General features: G+C 40.7%; 2 protein-coding genes and 2 non-coding genes across 4 annotated transcripts; 1 reads left to right on the top strand and 3 right to left on the bottom strand.

The window, feature by feature from the left end:
* Positions 1 to 548: 548 nt before the first annotated feature.
* Positions 549 to 2,667, bottom strand: LOC147929699 (uncharacterized). The gene is made up of 2 exons (XM_087480695.1): positions 1,353 to 2,667; positions 549 to 1,291 (listed from the first exon to the last, which is right to left on the bottom strand). The coding sequence occupies exons 1-2, from the start codon at positions 2,665 to 2,667 to the stop codon at positions 549 to 551; spliced, it is 2,058 nt and encodes a 685-aa protein (XP_087336821.1).
* On the top strand, positions 2,015 to 2,121 carry LOC147929700 (small nucleolar RNA R71). Its single transcript, XR_015578991.1, has one exon. It is a non-coding gene; the product is annotated as a small nucleolar RNA R71 (small nucleolar RNA).
* Positions 2,668 to 4,115: 1,448 nt separating the features above from the next.
* On the bottom strand, positions 4,116 to 24,052 carry LOC147929697 (uncharacterized). The gene is made up of 8 exons (XM_087480694.1): positions 24,021 to 24,052; positions 23,476 to 23,874; positions 16,680 to 17,985; positions 16,427 to 16,613; positions 5,890 to 7,209; positions 5,674 to 5,790; positions 5,075 to 5,466; positions 4,116 to 4,235 (listed from the first exon to the last, which is right to left on the bottom strand). Exons 1-8 carry the CDS (start codon positions 24,050 to 24,052, stop codon positions 4,116 to 4,118), a joined length of 3,873 nt encoding a protein of 1,290 aa, XP_087336820.1.
* Positions 10,112 to 10,218, bottom strand: LOC147929698 (small nucleolar RNA R71). Its single transcript, XR_015579043.1, has one exon. It is a non-coding gene; the product is annotated as a small nucleolar RNA R71 (small nucleolar RNA).
* Positions 24,053 to 24,106: the final 54 nt, after the last annotated feature.

The following is a 24,106-nucleotide window of genomic DNA, read 5'->3' as shown; positions in this document are numbered from 1 at the left end:
GCTTGTAGAGCTTTGCAGGTCGAGTGAAAGCATCAAACCTTGATTTTCTGCTTGGTCTGCACACTTGAAATTCACTGCTTGTAGAGCTTTCAAGTCCTCAAAGACTGCAGATCCTTCTTCCTCTTTGTGAGAGTCCAAAATCTTCTGATAAGCTTCAGTTTCCAAGTGTAGGTACCCATCTTCACCATTCTTTGTCAAAGCACTCTGAAGATGATCCTGTTCATTGAGCTCTTCAAGTAGCTCATCTGCCAACTGATCCATCCTTTCTATGTAGAACAGTTGCCCTTCTATGGTAGGCTTCTTCATGACATCTTTAATGTCAAAGTTCATCTTGAAGTCCTTACCAAGGTTTAGCTCTATCTGACCTTTCTTGCAATCAATGATTGCTCTAGCTGTTGCCAAGAATGGCCTTCCCAAAAGCAGAGGATCCTTTGGTCCTTCATCCATCTCCAATACTACGAAGTCAGTAGGAATCTCCACATCTCCAACTCTGACAGGTAAATCCTCTAAGATACCATTAGCATACCTCACAGACCTGTCAGCCAAAATCATAGCGATATTGCATTGTTCAAACTTTTAGCCAAGGAGAGTGGCATCAAGCTGATAGATGCTCCAAGATCGCAGAGACAATTATTGAAAGCGAATGGACCAAGGGAGCATGGCAGAGTGAAGCATCCTGGATCACCGAGCTTTTCCATGACAGCCTTCCTTTGTATGAGAGCACTGCACTCATGAGTTAGTACCACCATCCCCCGAGTCTCCTTGATTCTTTCATTTACCAGATCTTTCAAAAACTTGTGGGACTGAGGTATGAGAGCAATAACATCGAGTAAAGGCATTTTCACTTCGATCTCCTTCATTTGTTTATCAAAAATTGCTTTGTACTTCGCCACAACCTCTTTCTTGAACCTTCCTGGGAATGGAAGTTTAGGTTTGTAAGGAGGTGGGATGAACACTGGCTTCTTTGCTTCAGGAACTGTTGCTTTTTCAGTCGAGGGTTTAGCTTGTAACTCTGGTTGAACTTGGATCTTGTCTTCCTCTTCCTTCTGTTCAGCTTGAATCTCTGGTTCACAGAAGTCCTCCCCATCTTGTTCATCACTGTCCACAGTGATTGCAGTAGGTTCTGTTTGAGATGGGAGTTTTCTGCCACTGCGAAGGGTAATACTTTGAGCTTGGTGGTACTCTTTCGGGTTTTGGATAGCTTTTCCTGAAAGTTGGCCTTGAGGCTTTGCAGAAGAAGTTGTAGCGTGGTTGCTCTCTAGGTACTTCACTTTAGAGTTCAGTGCCTCAACTTTGGTGTTCAAATCGTGAAAATTATGTTGCACTTCAGAGATTGGCAACATCCTGAGCACCAGCTGCTTTTCCTTGAAGAAGTTGCTGAAGCATAGTTGTCATATCGGGAGGTGGTGCCTGAGGTGGAAAACCTGGAGGTGCACTCATGTTGCCCTGCTGCTGTGGTTGAAAGTACTGCTGCTTCGGAGCAAAATTCTGATTCTGGTTGTAAGGAACGAAGGGCTTGTGCGGCTGCTGCGCCTGCTGTTGTTGAGGTTGTTGTTGCTGAGGGTAGACCTGATCCTGTGGATTAGCAACGTTTGTGCTTCTGTAGGAGAGATTCGGGTTAGCTCTGTAGTTGTTGAAACCTCTATTGTAGCCACCTTGGTTCTGAATGTAGCATAACTCCTCAGTTGGATCAACCTCCCCGTCTGGGACCTGTATCTGCGCAGCTTCACAGACAGAAATTACCTGCTTCTGTTGACCCAACAAAATCCTGTCAAATTTCTCATGAAGAGCCTTGATTTCCTTCTTGGTGTTGTCATCAGTATCGTTGTTGCTCCTAACAGTCCTATCATAATCCTCATTGTAGTTCCCGTCAGATTGAGCTAAGTTCTCAACAAGCTCCCAACCATCTTCAACATCCTTGTTCACGAAGTTGCCATTGCTTGCAGTGTCAAGCATCATCCTGAACTTAGGCAGAACGCCTCGGTAGAGAGTACTAAGGAGGGATTCCTGACTGAAACCATGGTGAGGACATTTAGTAGTGGAGCTCTTGAATCTTTCCCAAGCTTCACAGAAGGTTTCACCATTTTTCTGAGCAAAGCTGGAGATTGCATTGCGGAGCTTAGCAGTCCACGAGTTAGAGAAGAACTTCGCAAGAAAAGCCTTCTTACAATCATCCCAAGAGGTGATGGATCCCTGAGGTACAGCTTTTTCCCACTGATGTGCTTTGTCACCAAGAGAGAATGGGAACAAGTGCAGCTTGAATGCATCTTCGCTAACACCATTGATCTTTCTGAGGCTGCAGAGCCTGTCAAACTCGTCCAAGTAATCAAGAGGGTCTTCCATCGGCAAGCCATGAAATTTGTTGCCTTGAATCATAGAGATGAGACTACTCTTGATTTCCAAATTATTGTTTGGGATGGAAGGAGGCACAATTCCCTGACGCTGCGTGTGGGTGTTAGGAGCATCACCAGCGCCAATGTGTCGTGGTTGGCGTGGCAGATTGTTTTGTGCACCAGGTGCATGAGGGTCGTGCTGTTGGTTATTTATACCAACGTGATCTTGTTGATCTAATCCGACTTGATTCCTTTGCTGTCTCAACGCGCGGGGTAAACGATCGATGTCGTCACAGAAAAGGAGATTATGACTGCCTTGGGAGCGTGTTTGCATGCAAGAGAGAACTCAACAGCACTGCTCGAGCTGTGTGTCGAAGGAGTGTTCCTGAAGCAAACAGATAGACAGCCAACAAGTCAGTAAACGAAAATAAAAGAAAAACAGTTTGATCTTAAGAGATCTGAAATCTTAAATGTAACAGACAAACACCCAATTGGCAACGGCGCCAAATTGATAGTAAGATTTTACTACTCTACTGAAGTTCAATTCCCTAAGCACTTAAATTGTCATTGTAGTACAAAGGGTGTCAAACCAAATGGGTGAGCTATTAACCACAAAAGATGCAATCAAATCTAGCTAAGTCAAGCGAACCTTAGTTTTGATTTTCTAACAACCTAAGTGAGCAAGCAACAAAAGAAAAGGAGAACTAATAGCAAAACTAAGCAGTGTCTAACAAAACTAAGCAGAGCTAAGCGAAACAAGCAAAACGTAAACTGATGCAAACAGATGATAAAATAGAGCTCGTGAGGCTGGGTATCAATGATCCATTAAGTAACTTAGTCTTAATACAAAGATTCGATAAAACTTTAAACAAAGCTATCCCTAGACGAAAGATTCAACAACAGGTCAATCCACTCTCGTGACAGAGACCCTCAAGCCAAGTTACCTCCAGACCTAAATCTCTTTAGCGAATCATAACAAGGCAGACATTAACAACCAATCAATCAATGTCAATAAACACCCTAGACAACTAATATCTTAGGCTAGGCACGTAAATCTCCGGTATTAGCTAGATCAGACATTTCACCAAGCCCTCTCGGGTGGAAATGCCTCGGGTCAAGCTTTAGATGATCAGAAAGAAGCTAGCATGAAGAACACTAATCCAGAAGGGATCTAAAAGATTTAAACATCAAAACCCTAGAAAAGACTAAGAAAATCTCATGGATCTCACCCAACCTCAAGAACTTTAAGAACACTACTCAGAAATCATGAAGCTCAAGAACCCAAACCCAGAAAATTCAATAAGCAAAATTATGAAAAGAGATTAAAGAGAGATTAACAAGATTATATAAACTAAAGCATAAAAGAGAGATGTAAAACTATAAAAACTTGAAAGATTAAAAGAGAATTCGAATTACAAAGCCTTAAACACGTTTTGTTTCTTGAGAGAAGTTCTAAAAATAGCTAAAAAGGAGCTTTCTTAGTCTAAACAAATGAGACATATTTATACTAAACTTGTGAAAACCCTAGTCAAAGTCAACGATTTTGAAGTCGGTTGATGCTTAGCACGATCTCGCTCTCCTCTGCTTCCAACAGCTCGATCGAGCTATGCTTTCTCCTCTTGTCCAGCTTTGGTTTCACGTTCCACTTTAGCTCGATCGAGCTCTTCTTTGTCTCAGACAGCTCGACCGTCTTTTCTTTCAATCAGCTCGATCGAGCTCTGCCTCTTGTGTCAGTCGCTCCGCCTTGTCTTCTGCTCTGCATGCGTTAGGCTAGATTCCGCTTCAGTTGGTCATTCTGCCTTGGTTCGACTTCCTCTGCTTCACTTCGTCTTCCCAGCTCGATCGAGCTCTCTTTTGCCTTGCACTCTGCTCAGCTTCGTGTTCCCAAAAGCTCTCCAAAACCTGATAACAACTCCATATGCAACAATGTATGCAATGCTAATGGAAAACTACTAAGTGAGTGAATTTATGCAAGAATGAGACGCAAATGCTACAAACACAGGATGAAATGATGCTAAAGTGAATGCAAATGAGGATCTAAAACAAGTAAAATGCAGATACATCAGAAAGCTGTTTACTGCTTCAAATCTATATTTTCTCGGTTTTAGCTGTAAGTTTTAGATTTAAGGAAGAAGATAAGAGGAGAAAGTATAGTGAAAGAGGGAGAGTTTGCGGTTTAGGGTTGTGTGAGTGAGTAGGAGTGTAAGAGAGAGTGTAGAAGAAGAATTCAACTTTTTGCTTTATTTAGAACCTAGATACAAACTAAATATAGACATGTGAAAGAATAGGAATATTCTATACAAGATGCTAAATGTAATTAAGACATGAAAGTGACATGTCTTGTTCTTTATCCTAACATGTGACTTCTTCTCCCCCACTTGCTTGAGTCGCCAACGGTAGGAATAGAAGGATCTAGAGACTTGTCTTGGTTCACTATGAGGCTTGTGACACAACAAATGGGCCTTTACATGATTGGACATCACGGTTGTACGGACGGCCCGGCTAGAGTATGTACGACGGTGGCTGTACGGACAAGGTGACCATGATCCCAATTTATACTCCCCCTCAAGCTTAGTCATTGGACCCCAAGACTGAAGCTTGAACCAATGATCACCTACCTCGTTAAAAACCTTAGTATAGAAAACCTCTTGGAAAAAACTCTAGGTAAGGGAAAAAGAGTGTAGGCTTCATGGTTTAGTGAGGTCCATGAGTCCAAGCTTTGAGTGTATGTACTCACACACTTGTGGGCTAGCTGCTTTTGTGAATACATCGGCCAATTGTTCGGAGCTCTCGGTGTGACACGGAATGGTGACGCCTAGTTGGATTTGCTCTCGAACTTTGTGACAATCGACTTCGATATGTTTTGTCCTCTCGTGGAACACCGAGTTGGTTGCAATATGGATAGCTGCTTCATTGTCACAATGCATAGTGATGGGCTTGGTAATTTCAACTCCAAGGTCTTGAAGTAGATTCTTGAGCCACATCAACTCAGTAGTAAGTTTGCGCATCGCCCTATACTCCGACTCCACACTAGATAGAGATACCACTTTCTGTTTCTTGCTCTTCCATGTCACTAGGTTGCCTCCTAGAAAGGTACAGTAGCCGGTTGTTGATCGCCGGTCGTCTCGGTCTCCTGCATAGTCCGCATCACAATAGCCTACAAGCTCCGTGTTGTTGTTGCATCCCATCCAAATACCCTGGCCCGGTGATCCTTTGATATACTTAAGAATCCGGTTGACTATGTTCCAGTGGTGGATCTTTGGAGCTTGCATGTGCTGACTGGCCTGATTCACAGCAAAACAAATATCTGGTCGTGTAATAGTTAAGTAAATGAGCTTACCGACCAATCTCCTATATTGGGCTACATTCTCAAATGGTTGGTCTTCTAGCTCCCCCTCACGACAAACTTTGCAGTTCTCATCCAGCGGTGTACTAACCGGTCTTGATCCAAGTTTCCCTACATCACTTAAGAGATCAATAGCATATTTTCTTTGAGATAGAATTAATCCCTCTTCCGAGCGACACACTTCTATCCCTAAGAAGTATTTTAACTCACCCAGGTCCTTGATATCAAACACTGACTTCAAAAATGTTTTGGTTTCTTGAATACCTACCGAGTCATTTCCTGATATGATGATGTCATCAACATATACAAGAATGACTATAATACCTTTGGTGCTAGGATATGTGAACAGGGTGTGATCAGGTTCGGATCTCCTGAAGCCTCGACTGAGCAAGGTCGAGCTTAGCTTGTGGTACCATGCGCTTGGTGATTGTTTCAGTCCATAGATTGCTTTGTTCAGCTTAAGTACCTTGCCCGGACCGATCGTGTCTTCTAGGCCAGGTGGTGGTCTCATGTATACTTCATCCTCCAATTCACCTTGTAGGAACGCATTTTTAACGTCCATCTGCCATAGTTCCCATTTCAAGTTGACCGCCAATGATAGAACCACACGAACGGTATGTAGTTTAGCCACCGGAGCAAACGTATTTTTATAATCTTCCCCGCACGTTTGCGTAAAGCCTTTTGCCACAAGTCGTGATTTGTAACGTTCAATCTCCCCATCACTACGATACTTGATTGTGAATACCCATTTGGACGTAACGGCCTTCTTTCCTTTAGGTACGTCAGCCTCGTCCCATGTGTGATTTGTCTCCATGGCCGTTCTCTCATCTTGTACTGCATCACGCAACACCTTATGGTCTTTGGCCTCTTCATATGTTTGTGGGATCCAGTGTCTATCAACTTGTCCGAGGAATACTTGGTGTTCCATAGGTAAATGGGCAAGCGTACATACGGCTTGGATCGGGTGTGCTACCGCTGCATTGTTGTAGTACACCCGAGTGTTCTTCCAGTTGGATGGGGGAAATTTGAGATGTTGGCTGCGTCTTAATGGGATAACTTCATCATGATCATCTTCTTCATCTTCAGAGTCTTGTGGATCAGTATCTCCTCCAGGATGTATACTGGTGTCCGGATTAGGCGATTTGAGCTCTTCATCGTTTGACTGGTTGACTTTATCTGTCTGAGGACAGGGCTCGGTAGACTCACTAGTTCTGCTGTCTAGAGGTGGTTGGGGCCCTTCTGGTGAGTTTGGCCCAGGAGAACGATGTGCGTCTCGATCATTTGTGGCCCCTAAGCGTTCGAGGATGATACGGAGGTTGACCGCCCGATCGGAGGACGAGGTCGATAGATCTCGGAGATCTTCCCAATTTTTCTTGCTGTAGTACCCATGAGATTCAACAAACTTCACGTCCCTAGAGACAAGAACTCGTCTAGCCTCATGATCATAGCACTTATATCCCTTTTGTGTGGTGGAATACCCAATGAACATTGCTTTGGTGCTTTTGGCCTCGAGTTTGTCTCGTAATTTACCTGGTCTTAACACAAAAAAAGTGCATCCAAACACACGTAAATGATGAAATGTAGGCTTTTCTTTGTTCAATACCTCAAATGGAGAGACGTCTTGTAAAATCTTAGTGGGAATGCGGTTTATAAGATAGCATGCCGCAAGGACCGCATCTCCCCAAAAACGCCTTGGAACATTTGTGTGGAACATCATGGACCGGGCTACCTCCATGAGATGTCTATTCTTGCGTTCGGCCACACCATTTTGTTGGGGGTTATATGGGCTGCTGGTTTGGTGGATAATGCCATGATTGTTCAAGTGTTGTTTGAATGCGTGACTGATGTTCATATATTTTACCTTGTTTTCCCTTAGTTTATTCACAACGTTTGCATCTTTTGCTATCCATTTAGGCCATTATTGTGTAGCTTTAGGACTAATCATGCATTAGAGTATAGTTGCATTGCATTTGCATCTTTTCATGCATAAACAGGTGATTTTGGAGCTTAAGGAGCATGGAAGCAATGCTGAGGAAAAGTGAAGCAATCCTGAGGAGAAAACAAGAGAGTTAAGGCTGTAGAATCAAGGTCCGGAGTCCAACTCGACCGCACACTCGACCAGACACTCGACCGTGTGCTGAGAAGGACTCGACCGAGTGAAGAATGCATGAGAGAAGCCAGCCCGACCAGGCACTCGACCGAGCACTGGTTGAGTTGACCGAGCCGTTGACTGCTTTGACTTTTTGTATTTTTAGGGCTTCCACCTCATTCCTATATAAGGCACTTGTACCTGCAGCCACCAAAGGGTCCAGCTTTTTAGAGAGTAAAACCTAGTTTTTTACCTTTTTTAGATTTATTCCTTTTGCACTTTCTTTTATTTTAGATTTTGTACTTGTTTTAAGAAAGAAAGACTAGATTCTTGTATTTTGTTTGTTTCATAACTTTCAAAATATTAAGATTTCGAGTTTTATTTCTTCATCAATATTGTAGATCTCTGTTTCATCTTTCTAATGATGCAAGTTTCAATATTTTCTGGGTTTTTGACTTATTTCACCATGTGTTCTTGTGAGTAGTTTGTTTAGGACCTTGAGGATGGGTTAGGCTGGGTTGATCTTGTGGTTTATTTGATTTGGTCAAGCTTGATTGTTGTAGATATCTTCTAGGATAGATGTTCTTAATGCTGATCCTATATCTGAGAAGGTAGGGTTTGATTTCAAGCATTTTAGCATCACACTAATGTCTAAGGAGCATAGATAAGGCTAGATCTAGAGTTTACCATTAGGCTTGCTAAGAGATTAGAAGTCTTGTTTGGTTTGAGATGTATTGCTTAATGCCTGCTTGTGTAGATTCTTTACTTTGTGAGAACAAGTCTAGAAATGCATAGGTTTGATTTTTTCTTGCCATGAGAGTGGATTAAACATGTCTTAGAATAGTATGTCTAGAGATCAGCTCAAAGTTTGCTTGAGATTTGTTGACCAAGTTAGATAACCACAATGATTAGTTCAGCCCATGAATCCCTCCTCAAGGCCTTCTTTGTTTATTAATATCTTAGTCTAAATATCATTGCTTGCTTGTTGTTTGATTCGTTTTTGCATTGCTCTGTTTTCACGTTTAGTCTAGCTCGACCCTGTACTCGTCCTACACTCGGTCGAGTGCTGCTCGAGTTCGTCCCCAGAACTTGTGTTTATGATTTGTGATTGTCTTGTTTCATTCCTGTTTCATTTCCATTGCATTCACTTAGTTTTCTGTTCATTACTTGTCTTGCATTAGTTCATCAGCATAGTGTCTATTTCTGTTCTAGTTTCATTATAGCTTTAATTTGTCTGTTCTGTTTGCATTTAGTATCTTGTTCTAGTTGGTTTTACTTTCTGCATTTCATATCTCATTATAGGATTGTTAGTGACAAACAATCTTTACAATTGGCTTGACTTAGACTCATATGCACATCTTGATTGTTCACAAGCACTCAGATTGGATTGACACCTCTTATACTACAATTGCATAAGGGGAATTGAAACACCCTGACATCTATTCATTCCATACATCATCATTCCATACATCATTCACCCAACCACAAAAAGAGTCAGTTTCAATTTGGCGCTGTTGCCCATGAGAGTCAGTTTCAATTTGGCGCCGTTGCCCATTTGAGTTTGTTTTGTGACATTTAGGATCAATATTAGTCTAAGATTAAGTTCGTTTAAACACTTGTGACGTTACTGAACTCGAATCTTCCTTTGCTTGGATGTTTTGTGTTTCAGGTACCCACTCGACCACCACTCGACCGAGCTGTGATCGAGCACTTGATCGAGCCAGAAGCCGGATCCAAATAGCCATTACTTCCCAGTCGACTCGACCACCCACTTGAGCCTGCGCTCGGTCGTGTACCTGTTCGAGTCTGGAGTAGAGTTTGTTGATGCACACAAGGTCAAAAGGCAAAGAATGTCTTCAACAGCCTATTGACAACATCCACAAGCTACAAAAGGGTTTGGGACATAAGCAAAAGAGAGTAGTTCAACAACAACAAGGTCAAGACATCATGGAGCAACCAGCTATCCATGAGCAGAGACTAAGGCACATTGGTGCAGGAGATGCACCCAATACCCACAACCAAAGGGCTGGAATTGTGCCACCTTCAGTAGCAAACAATAACTTTGAGATCAAGAGTGGATTGATCTCAATGATACAAGCCAACAAATTTCATGGGTTGCCAATGGAGGATCCACTAGATCACCTTGATGAGTTTGACAGAATATGTGGACTCACAAAGATCAATGGAGTGAGTGAAGATGGATTCAAATTAAGGCTTTTCCCATTTTCTCTTTGAGACAAAGCTCACCTTTGGGAGAAGACTCTTCCTACTGGAGCTATCACCACATGGGATGCATGCAAGAAAGCTTTTCTGGCCAAGTTTTTCTCCAATGCAAGGACTGCTAGGTTGAGGAATGAAATTTCTGGGTTTGCTCAAAGGAATAATGAGAGCTTTTGTGAAGCTTGGGAGAGGTTTAAAGGATTCCAGACTCAGTGTCCTCACCATGGTTTCAGCAATAAGTCATTTCTAAGCACCTTGTATAGAAGAGTGCTTCCCAAGATAAGAATGCTTCTTGATACAGTCTCTAATGGCAACTTCCTCAACAAGAATGTGGAAGAACGATGGGAATTAGTTGAGAATCTTGCTCAATCTGATGGCAATTATAACGAGGATTATGATAGGACCATAAGGGGCTCCTCAACTGATCAAGAGGACAAGTATAAGAAGGATTTGAAGATGGTCAATGAGAAGCTTGACAAGATACTCCTAAGCCAGTCCAAGTCCATTCACTTCATTGGTGCAGAAGAAGCTCCAGTTCAAGAGGGGGAGCCTGAATTTGCTGAGTTGTGCTACATGCAAAACCAGGGAGGATTCAAAGGCTACAACCAAGGAGGTTTCAAAAACAACAATCTCTCTTATAGGAGCACCAATGTGGCCAACCCTCAAGACCAAGTCTATCCACCTCCTTAGCCTCAACAACAGCACCGAAACTACATCCCCAAGCAACAACATCAAGTGTTCCAGCCCCAATTGTGTCCCCCACCAGGGTTTCAGACTAACCAAGGCCAGGAACAAGACTTAAGAGCAATGATGCAACAGTTGTTGATTGGGCAAACACAAGGCAAGATTGAGGAAGCCAAACAGTTTGCTGAATTGAATCAAAAGCTCACATCACAGTACAATGATCTGAACATGAAGTTTGAAGGTCTCAATTCCAGAGTGAAGTATATGGAGAGTAACATTGCCTCTACTTCAGCTCCTAAACCCAACCAACTCCCTGGAAAAGCTGTTCAAAATCCAAGGGAGTTCACTGCAAAAGCCATTCATATCTCTGATGAGGAAGTCACTGAGGACAGTGAAGTCAAAGTTTGGGGGAATTCATTAGTTACTGAAGCCCCAAGTGACGTTTGTGCAAAGCAACTGGAGTCCGTTATTGCACTCGACCAGGTACTCGAACAGCCACTCGACCGAGTGCATGCTCGAGTGGTCGATCGAGTTGCAGACTCAGAAGCTGTCAAGCCTGCTAAGTACATTCCTCCTGCTTACAAGCCACCTCTTCCATTCCCAGGACGTTTCAAGGCACAAAAGATTAAGGAGCTTAGGGAAATCATTGAGAGAAAGGAGATGATGGCTAAGCAACAACAAGAAGAGAGGGTTTTAAAGGAAGAAGCTGTGGTTGAGGAAGTGTTGGCCATACAAGAGATCACCATTGCTTACCAAGAAAAAGAGAGAGGACCTGCCTTGGAACAGTATGATCCATATCTTCTCTACAAAGATTTTTTGCTTGATTTGTCAAAGAAGAAAGCTGAAGCTCAAGATGAGAAGGATCTTGAGGACCTTGGAGGAGTTATCATTCCAATCAAGCTTAAGGATCCAGGTCCATTCTATCTACCTTGCACACTTAGCTATCTTCACTACAACCAATGCCTTTGTGATTTGGGAGCTTCAACAAGTGTGATGCCATACTCCATAGCACAAAAGCTTGGGAGAACTGATTTCAAATCCACCAACCTTCATATATGTCTAGCTGATGGGTCAAACAAGGAGATAGTTGGAAGGTTGGAGAATGTCCCAGTCAAGATAGGGAAGGCAAGGGTTCACACTGATTTTGTGGTGTTGGAGATGGACAAGGAACCTGAAGATCTAATCATTCTTGGAAGGCCATTCCTAGCCACTGTTGGAGCAGTTATTGATGTCAAAGAGGGTGTTGTGACCTTGAACATTGCTGAAGATATAGCCATGAAGTTTAACATCTATAACCCAACCAACCTTCCTACCATTGATGATCAACCTTTTACTATCAAGGACAAAGGAGGTCAAGAAGGTTTAAGTGGTGAAGCAACTCCAAAGGCTAAGCTCTCCTTTCAAGATGATTCTGTGGAAAAGCTTAAGAGGTCAGTTCAAGAGTTGACTAGTATGGTTGAGGATCTTCAAGTTAAGCTGAACAAGAGGTCCTTAAGGAAAGCAAGACCAAGGCTCAAAATCAAGAAGAAATATGGTTTGTGTGTTAAGGGTGAGGAGATCAAGGATCAACTTTACAGTGATCAAGAGGTTCCAGGGAGGATTTCATCACCTCATTGGTATCTAAACCAAGTCTAAAAAGGACACCAAAGTCAAGCTTAGTGACTTTAAACAAGCTCACTAGGGAGGAAGTCCCTAAGGTATCCATGTACATATTGTTTAAGGTTTTTGGTATTTTGATTTTGTTTTGGTATTTTCACGATCAGGGAAGCAAGGGAGACAAGATAGAAGAGGAAAAGAAGACTCGTGGTCAGGCTCGACCCCCCCACTCGAGCACGTACTCGACCGAGTCCCGGTCGATTCCCATCGTCGAGCTGCCCCAATCTCCACCTCCAAGTAACCAGCAAGACCCCAACTACTCCTATGACAGCATGCAGATGGATGTGGAAAACTACTTCCACAATCCCTAAGGTACCACTATCACCTTCACTTGTAAATATCAATGCATTTGACATTGTGTTTTGTTTTTGTTTTTCATCTTGAATCCTCAATCAAATTTCTTTCACACAGGGACTGTGTGATTTAAGTTTGGGGGAGGGTTTGAGATAGCATTTGACATGTGTTTTGTGATTCTTATTTCAAATTTTTAGCATCAACATGTTAGTATTTGCATATCATCTAAGACATAGAAAAACCCTAAAAATTTGAAATTTTTTGAAAATTCTTTATAAAAAAAAGAGTGTTCATGTAGTTTGCATTGCATATTAGGATCTTGTTTAGCATGTTTCATGTAGGATTGTATAGTATTTGCATTAGGGATCTATGATGAGTATTCCCTTGTTAGCTTGTTTATTCACTAGACTAGGATCAATGCCCAAGTTAATAGTACTTTGATGCTAGTTGAGTGGTTAGAAGCATAAGATTGAACCAAGCCTTGAATTCCTACATTGCATTTGCTCTAAATTGAAGCATGTTGAGATTTGAAACCATTTCCTATTTATAAGAACCTAATATTGACTTTCAATTATCAATGTGTGCATTGTTTTAAACTCATGGATACCATATACATATTTGGATCATCTTCTTCCTTTTTACCACTCTTGTTGATCCAAGTAGCTGATTTCCTCATTAAGAATCAGTTCCCCTACCCCTAAACCAAACCTTCTTTCAAACCATGTTTATTCTTGTGTGTGTGAGGCCTATTTTTGGGATTGAGCTTGGTAGAAAGTGTTAGGTTTGAACTGACAAGAGTAAAGCCTTGTGTAGTTCTAGTTTGCATTTTTCAAACTAGATAGGACTAGGTGGTTCACTTGTTGGGTTTGGGACTTGGTTGTTATGAAAAGAAAAGAGGAAAAAGAGAAAGAAAAGAGGGTAGAGTCTTTAAGAGGAGAATGTGTTTAAGTAAAAGTCTAGTGAAAGGATGGGAAGTAAAAAAAATGTTGGGAATGGTTCTAATTAAAGAAAAGAAAAGAAAGAAAAAGAGAAGTCTAGCAAAATGCTTATATGTCTTAAGAATAAGAAGAAAAGAGAACCATAGCAAATAAGTAAGAATCCCCCATCCCACTAGAAAGATCAAATAAGAAACATCTCCTAAGACTTGAAAACCAAAAGAGAAAAGGTTGAAAAAGAAGAGAAGAAGTTAAAGGGTAGAACTAGGATCATTTGGGTTTAGATTGCTAGGATAAAACACTTTGGGAGCCTTTGGGTAGACAAGGTTTTATTCTTGTATATGTCTAAGTGTTCTTACCTTTAGCATTCTTCTAAAGCTCAATCCATTTTTTATGAGAGAACTTTGATATTGATAAACCCCACTCTAAAGAGAGACCATCATTGTCTCTAAACCTTTTATTGCCAAGCCAAATGAGTTTAAGCATTGCATATAATTGATTCATGTTCTTGATTAATGAATGTTAAAAGGAATGGTTGATTTGAATGCATGTGGGTATCTAAGGCTCAAATCAGTAAAGGTTGTGATATGCTTGTCTAAAATTTTTAAGTATAGCTCATTCAACTTGCATCATAGTACTAGTAACTTGGACATTGATTCTAGATAGTCTATTTGCAAGCTTTAGGAGCTGAGATCCCACTTTCAAACCTCACCTACCTTCTTTCGTCTTGATTATTTGCTTGAGGGCAAGCAAAGACTAAGTTTGGGGGTGTTGATGTTCATATATTTTACCTTGTTTTCCCTTAGTTTATTCACAACGTTTGCATCTTTTGCTATCCATTTAGGCCATTATTGTGTAGCTTTAGGACTAATCATGCATTAGAGTATAGTTGCATTGCATTTGCATCTTTTCATGCATAAACAGGTGATTTTGGAGCTTAAGGAGCATGGAAGCAATGCTGAGGAGAAGTGAAGCAATCCTGAGGAGAAAACAAGAGAGTTAAGGCTGTAGAATCAAGGTCCAGAGTCCAACTCGACCGCACACTCGACCAGACACTCGACCGTGTGCTGGGAAGGACTCGACCGAGTGGAGAATGCACGAGAGAAGCCAGCTCGACCAGCCACTCGACCGAGAACTAGTCGAGTTGACCGAGCCGTTGACTGCTTTGACTTTTTGTATTTTTAGGGCTTCCACCTCATCTCCTATATAAGGTCCTTGTACCTGCAGCCACCAAAGGGTCCAGCTTTTTAGAGAGTCTCAAAACTAGTTTTTACCTTTTTTAGATTTATTCCTTTTGCACTTTCTTTTATTTTAGATTTTGTACTTGTTTTAAGAAAGAAAGACTAGATTCTTGTATTTTGTTTGTTTCATAACTTTCAAAATATTAAGATTTCGAGTTTTATTTCTTCATCAATATTGTAGATCTCTGTTTCATCTTTCTAATGATGCAAGTTTCAATATTTTCTGGGTTTTTGACTTATTTCACCATGTGTTCTTGTGAGTAGTTTGTTTAGGACCTTGAGGATGGGTTAGGCTGGGTTGATCTTGTGGTTTATTTGATTTGGTCAAGCTTGATTGTTGTAGATCTCTTCTAGGATAGATGTTCTTAATGCTGATCCTATATCTGAGAAGGTAGGGTTTGATTTCAAGCATCTTAGCATCACACCAATGTCTAAGGAGCATAGATAAGGCTAGATCTAGAGCTTACCATTAGGCTTGCTAAGAGATTAGAAGTCTTGTTTGGTTTGAGATGTATTGCTTAATGCCTGCTTGTGTAGATTCTTTACTTTGTGAGAACAAATCTAGAAATGCATAGGTTTGATTGTTTCTTGCCATGAGAGTGGATTAAACATGTCTTAGAATAGTATGTCTAGAGATCAGCTCAAAGTTTGCTTGAGATTTGTTGACCAAGTTAGATAACCACAATGATTAGTTCAGCCCATGAATCCCTCCTCAAGGCCTTCTTTGTTTATTAATATCTTAGTCTAAATATCATTGCTTGCTTGTTGTTTGATTCGTTTTTGCATTGCTCTGTTTTTCTTTTGTTGCTCTGTTTTCACGTTTAGTCTAGCTCGACCCTGTACTCGACCTACACTCGGTCGAGTGCTGCTCGAGTTCGTCCCCAGAACTTGTGTTTATGATTTGTGATTGTCTTGTTTCATTCCTTTTTCATTTCCATTGCATTCGCTTAGTTTTCTGTTCATTACTTGTCTTGCATTAGTTCATCAGCATAGTGTCTATTTCTGTTCTAGTTTCATTATAGCTTTAATTTGTCTGTTCTGTTTGCATTTAGTATCTTGTTCTAGTTGGTTTTACTTTCTGCATTTCATATCTCATTATAGGATTGTTAGTGACAAACAATCTTTACAATTGGCTTGACTTAGACTCATATGCACATCTTGATTGTTCACAAGCACTCAGATTGGATTGACACCTCTTATACTACAATTGCATAAGGGGAATTGGAACACCCTGACATCTATTCATTCCATACATCATCATTCCATACATCATTCACCCAACCACAAAAAGAGTCAGTTTCAGTGACTAGTGTATTCGCCGCCATTATCTGACCTTAAAATTTTGATTTTAGCATTGTAATGGTTAGTCACATATTTTTGAAAACTAATGAAAGCTTCAAGAACCCTATCCTTAGTAGGTAACAAGGTTAGCCAGGTATATTTAGACTTTTCATCAATGAAGGTAACAAAATACTTTTGATTTTCTCTAGACAAACAAGGAGATATCCACACATCTGAGTGAACTAAGTCAAAACATTTTTCATAAATAGTTAAAGATTTTGGAAAAACAGTTTTGCAGTGTTTACCAAGGATACAAGCCTCACATTCATTGTTTTTAAAAGAAATACTTGGAAGCATAATTTCTAAAGCGCGAGAATGAGGGTGTCCCAATCTAGCATGCCATATAGCATTGTTTGCTTTAACAGAAACTGAACTAAAACAAGAAGCATTAGAAGTAGATAGATTTAAGTCTTCAAGAACATATAAGTCATCCTGAGAGACTCCTTGTCCAAGGACTTGGCTGGTATCAATATCCTGAAAATGTACATTGTTAGGACCAAATATAGCATAACAATTTAAATCGGTGGTGGCTCTCTTAACAGATAAAAGGTTTGATGTAAAGCTAGGCATGTAAAATGCTTTAGTAGTCTTATCAAATAATTTTAAGTTACCTATTCCCTTAACTGGTACTTTCTCACCATTAGATATAATCACATTTCCAACTGCCGGTTTAATTTCACTTATTAACTTGGAGTCACTAATCATATGGTGTGACGCACCAGAATCGACTATAAGCGGTTTAGTTTGATTTAAAGCAAGATAGGAGTTACCAGAGGCTTCCTTGAGAGCTTTGATAAGGGCATCAAGATCTGACTTCCTCACCAGGTCGGACGTCGCTGCTAGAGCAGTTCCTTGTCCTTCGATGATTCGCTGATTTGATTCGGTGATAGTAGGCTCTACGGTAGCTTGATGTGCTCTAGGTCCTCTGCGGTTGTTTACTGGTCGATTAACCTTAAGATGTGGATGGAGTATCCAACACTGGCTCTTGAAGTGACCAGGTTTCTTGCAGTGGTCGCACACTGGAGGATTCTTGTCATCATGCCGATAGTAGCTCTTGTTTGCAACCGCTACTTCAGCCTTGTTAGCGGTTACAAGTTCTCCTTTGTTACCAAACAGCCCCATGGAGCCATGCTCCTTTTGAATCTGGCTACACACCTCATCTAGGCTAGGAAGCTTATCTGACCTCAAGATATGTTTGATGAGGTCATTGTAAGAAGGATTTAGTGTGAGAAGTAGACCGAACACCTTGTCCTGCTCTCGCCTCTTGTTCAGTATGGCCGGATCAAGTGTGGCCGGCCTAAGCATCTCAAGTTCAGCCCAAAGGGACCGAAACTTCCCAAAGTGTTTGGTGAACTCCATGTCTTCTTGGCTTAGGTTGTTAATGGCCCTCTTGATCTCAAATACTCGGTTTAAATTGGTGGTGTTGCCGAACACATTTTGTAATGTGTCCCACAGATCCTTGGCCATCTCGCAGTATGAGTAGGCCTCAAGTATTGGAGCATCAAGAGAGTTTTGAATGATGGCAAGAACACTTTGGTCTTCTTGAAACCATTTGTCTCCACCACTTGTGACCGCTTCTTTGCCGTCTATGGTGGACTCTTCCTTTGGAGCCTCACTCGTGGTAATATGGGTCCAAAGCCCTCGACCGCATAGTGCCGTCTTTGTGGTCCTCGCCCACAACAAGTAGTTCTCTCCTTTGAGAGTAACTGGAACAATCAAGGTCTTGGTGCCTTCCATGGTCAATAGCTTTATCCAACGCTTCTTGCGATTGAAACAGAAGTGAGGGAAGTAATAAGGGCGGAAGTGATGAATGGGTGAGAGATTGAGAACTAGGAGCAACAAGGCTCTGATACCATGTAAGTTTTAGATTCAAGGAAGAAGATAAGAGGAGAAAGTATAGTGCAAGAGGGAGAGTTTGCGGTTTAGGGTTGTGTGAGTGAGTAGGAATGTAAGAGAGAGTGTAGAAGAAGAATTCAACTTCTTGCTTGATTTAGAACCTAGATACAAACTAAATATAGACATGTGAAGGCAATAGGAATATTCAATACAAGATGCTAAATGTAATTAAGACATGAAAGTGACATGTCTTGTTCTTTATCCTAACATGTGACTTCTTCTCCCCCACTTGCTTGAGTCGCCAACGGTAGGAATAGAAGGATCTAGAGACTTGTCTTGGTTCACTATGAGGCTTGTGACACAACGAATGGGCCTATACATGTTTGGACATCACGGTTGTACGGACGGCCCGGCTAGAGTATGTACGGACGGTGGCTGTACGGACAAGGTGACCATGATCCCCATTTATATTAGCCTGTTTCGGGACAAAATGGGTAAAAGTGGTGTCTAAACACTCAGAATTAAACCCAAACTCTTATAATTAGTCAAATGTATTAGATTGTTACATTTTTTAACCCTAGAAAAAGTAACATAGCTGTTTACTGCTTCAAATCAATATTTTCTCGGTTTAAGCCTGTTTTGGGATAAAACGGGTTTAAGTTTTGTCTAAACACTCCAAATTCTTCTCGAATTCTTAAAATTAGTCAATTGCATTGGAATGTCACACATTCTGACCCTAGAAACAGCAAGAACGCTGTTTACTGCTTAGAATCAATGTTTTCTCAGTTTTAGCCTGTTTCAAGAGAAAATGGGTATAAGTGGTGTTTAAACACTCCAAATTCAACCCGAACTCTTATAATTAGTAAAATGCATTTGTTTGTTACATATTTTGACCCTATAAAGAGTAACATAGATGTTTATTGCTTCGAATCAATGTTTTCTCTCGGTTTTAGCCTGTTTTCTCGGTTTAGTCTGTTTCGGGACAAAATGGGTATAAGTGGTGTCTAAACACTCCAAATTCAACCCGAACTCTTCTAATTAGTAAAATGCAGTGGATTGTTACATATTTTGACCCTTGAAAGAGTAACATAGCTGTTTACTGCTTCGAATCAATGTTTTCTCTCGGTTTTAGCCTGTTTTCTCGGTTTTAGCTTGTTTTGGGATAAAACGGGTTTAAGTGTTGTCTAAACACTCCAAATTCATCCCGAACTCTTACAGTTAGTCAATTTCATTGGAATGTCACACATTCTGACTCTAGAAACAGTAATAATGCTGTTTACTGCTTAGAATCAATGTTTTCTCAGTTTTAGCCTGTTTCAAGACAAAATGGGTATAAGTGGTGTTTAAACACTCCAAATTTAACCCGAACTCTTATAATTAGTCAAATGCATTGGATTGTTACATATTTTGATCCTATAAAGAGTAACATAGCTGTTTACTGCTTCGAATCAATGTTTTCTCTCGGTTTTAGACTGTTTAAGCCTGTTTTGGGATAAAACGGGTTTAATGGTTGTCTAAACACTCCAAATTCATCCCGAACTCTTACAATTAGTCAAATGCATTGGATTGTCACACATTCTTATCCTAGAAACAGTTATTAAACTTTTTACTGCTTCAAATCTATATTTTCTCGGTTTTAGCCTGTTTCGGGACAAATTGGGTAAAAGTGGTGTCTAAATACTCCAAATTCAACCCAAACTCTTATAATTAGTCACATGCATTGGATTGTTACATATTTTGACCCTAGAGAGAGTAACATAGCTGTTTACTGATACAAGTCAATGTTTTCTCTCGGTTTGAGCCTGTTTTCTTTGTTTAAGCCTGTTTTATGACAAAATGGGTATAAGTGGTGTCTAAACACTTGAAATTCAACCGGAACTCTTATAATTAGTTAAATGCATTGGAGTGTTACATATTTTGACCCTAGAAAGAGTAACATAGATGTTTATTGCTTTGAATAAATGTTTTCTCTCAGTTTTAGCCTTTTTCTCGGTTTAAGCCTGTTTCAGGACAAAATGGGTATAAGTGGTGTCTAAACACTCCAAATTCATCCCGAACTCTTAAAATTAGTCAATTGCATTGGAATGTCACACATTCTGACCCTAAAAACAGTAACAACGCTGTTTACAGCTTAGAATCAATGTTTTCTCAGTTTTAGCCTGTTTCAAGACAAAATGGGTATAAGTGGTGTTTAAACACTCCAAATTCAACCCAAACTTTTATAATTAGTCAAATGCATTGGATTGTTACATATTATGACCCTATAAAGAGTAACATAGCTATTTACTGCTTCGAGTCAAAGTTTTCTCTCAGTTTTAGCCTGTTTAAGCCTGTTTTGGGATAAACGGGTTTAAGTGTTGTCTAAATACTCCAAATTCATCCCGAACTCTAACATTTAGTCAAATGCAATGGATTGTCACACATTCTTACCCTAGAAACAGTAACAAAGGTGTTTACTGCTTCAAATCTATATTTTCTCGGTTTTAGGCTGTTTCGGGACAAAATGGGTAAAAGTGGTGTCTAAACACTCAAAATTAAACCCAAACTCTTATAATTAGTCAAATGCATTGGATTGTTACATATTTTGACCCTAGAAAGAGTAACATAGCTGTTTACTGCTTCGAATCAATATTTTCTCGGTTTAAGCCTGTTTTGGGATAAAATGGGTTTAAATGTTGTCTAAACACTCCAAATTCATCCCGAACTCTTATAATTAGTCAATTGCATTGGAATGTCACACATTCTGACCCTAGAAACAGTAATAACGCTCTTTACTGCTTATAATCCATGTTTTCTCAGTTTTAGCCTGTTTCAAGACAAAATGGGTATAAGTGGTGTTTAAACACTCCAAATTCAACCCGAACTCTTATAATTAGTCAAATGCATTGGATTGTTACATATTTTGACCCTAGAAAGAGTAACATAGCTGGTCACTGCTAAAATCAATGTTTTCTCCTGGTTTTAGCCTGTTTTCTCGGTTTAAGCCTGTTTCGGGACAAAATGGATATAACTGGTGTCTAAACACTCCAAATTCAACCCGAACTCTTATAATTAGTCAAATGCATTGGATTGTTACATAATTTGACCTTAGAAAGAGTAACATAGCTGTTTACTGCTTGGAATCAATGTTTTCTCTCGGTTTTAGCCTGTTTTCTCGGTTTAAGCCTGTTTTGGGATAAAACGGGTTTAAGTGTTGTCTAAACACTCAAAATTCATCCCGAACTCTTAAAATTAGTCAATTGCATTGGAATGTCACACATTCTCACCCTAGAAACAGTAACAACTCTGTTTACTGCTTAGAATCAATATTTTCTCAGTTTTAGCCTGTTTCAAGACAAAATGGGTATAAGTGGTGTTTAACCACTCCAAATTCAACCCGAACTCTTATAATTAGTCAAATGCATTGAATTGTTACATATTTTGACTCTAGAAAGAGTAACATAGCTTTTTATTGCTTCGAATCAATGTTTTCTCTCGTTTTTAGCCTGTTTTCTTGGTTTAAGCCTGTTTCGGAACAAAATGGGTATAAGTGGTGTCTAAACACTCCAAATTCATCCCGAACTCTTACAATTAGTCAATTGCATTGGAATGTAACACATTCTGACCCTAGAAACAGTAAAAATGCTGTTTACTGCTTAGAATCCATGTTTTCTCTCGGTTTTAGCCTGTTTTCTCGGTTTAAGCCTCTTATGGGATAAAACGGGTTTAAGTGTTGTCTAAACACTCCAAATTCATCCCAAACTCTTACAATCAGTAAATTTCATTGGAATGTCACATATTCTGACTCTAGAAACAGTAACAACACTGTTACTTCTTAGAATCAATGTTTTCTCAGTTTTAGCCTGTTTCAAGACAAAATGGGTATAAGTGGTGTTTAAACACTCCAAATTCAACCCGAACTCTTATAATTAGTCAAATGCATTGGATTGTTACATATTTTGACCCTAGAAAGTGTTACATAGCTGTTTACAGCTTCGAATCAATGTTTTCTCTCGGTTTTAGCCTGTTTTCTCGGTTTAAGCCTCTTTCAGGACAAAATGGGTATAAGTGGTGTCTAAACACTCCAAATTCAACCCGAACTCTTATAATTAGTCAATTGCATTGGATTATTACATATTTTGACCATAGAAAGAGTAGCGAAGCTGCTTATTGCTTCGAATCAATGTTTTCTCTCGGTTCAAATCAATGTTTTCTCGGTTTAAGCCTGTTTTGGGATAAAATGGGCTTAAGTGTTGTCTAAACACTCCAAATGTTGGTTTAAATCATTTAAGCGGAAGTAAGAGCAAAGTTTGAGAGAGGTAGAGTAGAGAGAGTATTGTGAATGATGAGATTCTATTAGTATATGGTTTACAATGTCGGCTAAGAGCCTTATATGGAAGAAAAACTAGGGCAACAACCTATTACACTCGACAACTTGTAGATAGAGACATAAAGAGAGAGAAGGGATTGATCCCAAGGGTGATAGCGACGTGACCTTGTCTCCCTATGGGAAATTATCTCGTGACCTTATCCTCCAACGGCTCCATAGCTTCTTCGAGATCCTTCTAATGGGCTTTGGTAGGTAATCCAACCTCATCTCTTCTCATTACACTCGATAGGCCTTGGCCTTAATGGTATATGTACGGACGACCGTACGGACAACCGTACGGACAACCGTACGGACAACCTCAAGTCTCGAGTGTACCATGGGCAATACTCCCCCTCAAGCTTAGCCAAGTGGAACGGCTAAGCTTGGAACCTGTAAGGAATCACCTTGTTAAAAACCTTAACATAGAAAACCACATGGGACAAAACCATGTTAAGGAAAAGAGTATGATCCCTACGGATTAGAGGAGTTTCTCATGGGTGTGTGGGATCTACTAGTCCAAGCTTTCTAGAGATGTATTCGCAAATTTGTGGACTAGTGGCCTTTGTGAAGATGTCCGCCAATTGGTCTTTGCTTGGCATGTAACACGGTAAGACTACACCTTCTTCAATCTTCTCTCGCACCTTATGGCAATCTACCTCGATATGCTTAGTTCTTTCATGGAAGACCGAGTTGGTTGCTATGTGTATTGCCGCCTTGTTGTCACAATGCATAGTGATCGGTTTGTCAGTCTCCACTCCAAGGTCCTTGAGGAGGCCTTTGAGCCATGTAAGCTCGTTTGTGAGCTTCTTCATAGCCCTATATTCCGACTCGGCACTTGATTGAGACACAACTTTCTGTTTCTTCGACTTCCAAGTTACTAGGTTTCCTCCAACGAACGTGCAATACCCTGTCGTGGATTTCCTATCGGTTGTATCACCCGCATAGTCCGCGTCACAATAGCCAACGAGCTTAGTGTTGTTGTTCTTCCCCATCCAAATGCCTCGGCCAGGGCTCCCCTTAAGATAACAACGGATCCTCTCTATCGTGTTCCAATCGAAGTTTGTTGGTGCTTTCATATGTTGGCTAACTTGATTCATGGCATAGCAAAGATCCGGTCTTGTGATGGTGAGATAGATCAACTTCCCCACCAACCTACGATATCTCCCCACATCCTCATATGGCTCAGCCAACTTGTTCACTGGAGCATTTGGTGATTTCTTCATCTCCCCCTTTCGCTTGACCTGGTAACCCTCTTCATGTGGCGTAGAGACTGGTTTAGCGCCAAGTTTACCAGTTTCTTGGAGTAAATCCAGCGTATACTTTCGTTGAGAGAGGAACAGCCCTACCGGAGATCGAGAGATTTCTATCCCAAGGAAATATTTGAGTTCGCCAAGGTCCTTTATGTCAAACGCAGAGTGAAGAAGAGCCTTAGTGGTAGAGACTCCATCTTTATCATCATCGGTGAAGATTATATCATCAACATAAACAAGGACCACCACGCGACCACCGGCAGTGTGGAGAGTAAACAAGGTGTGGTCCGCTTCCGATCGCCTAAAGCCGTTGGTACGAAGCGTAGAGCTAAGTTTATGATACCACGCCCTAGGGGATTATTTCAAGCCGTAGATAGCCTTGCGGAGGGGAAGAACGTTGCCCGGAGCAACTATGTTCTCCAAGCCTGGGGGAGGATGCATGTAGACCTCTTCTTCGAGCTCCCCCTGAAGAAAGGCATTCTTGACGTCCATCTGCCAAAGGTCCCACGAGAAGTTCGTAGCAAGAGAAAGAA

The sequence above is a fragment of the Camelina sativa genome, chromosome 13, assembly GCF_030686135.1.
Source record: "Camelina sativa cultivar CO46 ecotype springtype chromosome 13, ASM3068613v1".
Taxonomy (NCBI): domain Eukaryota; kingdom Viridiplantae; phylum Streptophyta; class Magnoliopsida; order Brassicales; family Brassicaceae; genus Camelina; species Camelina sativa.
The sequence above is the reverse complement of the archived record's forward strand: the minus strand, read 5'-3'. Positions and strand labels throughout refer to the sequence as shown.

What these genes read in the sequence shown, in the direction of transcription:
- LOC147929699 (XM_087480695.1), bottom strand. Translation starts at nt 2,667, where the DNA reads ATGCAAACACGCTCCCAAGGCAGTCATAATCTCCTTTTCTGTGACGAC. An exon ending in TCTTCAAGGAAAAGCAGCTG is followed by an intron (nt 1,292 to 1,352) that starts GTGCTCAGGATG and finishes TGAACACCAAAG; the next exon opens with TTGAGGCACTGAACTCTAAA.
- LOC147929697 (XM_087480694.1), bottom strand. Translation starts at nt 24,052, where the DNA reads ATGCCTTTCTTCAGGGGGAGCTCGAAGAAGAG. An exon ending in AGGGGGAGCTCGAAGAAGAG is followed by an intron (nt 23,875 to 24,020) that starts GTCTACATGCAT and finishes CAACGGCTTTAG; the next exon opens with GCGATCGGAAGCGGACCACA. An exon ending in TTTAGAAATTATGCTTCCAA is followed by an intron (nt 7,210 to 16,426) that starts GTATTTCTTTTA and finishes TGTTAAGACCAG; the next exon opens with GTAAATTACGAGACAAACTC.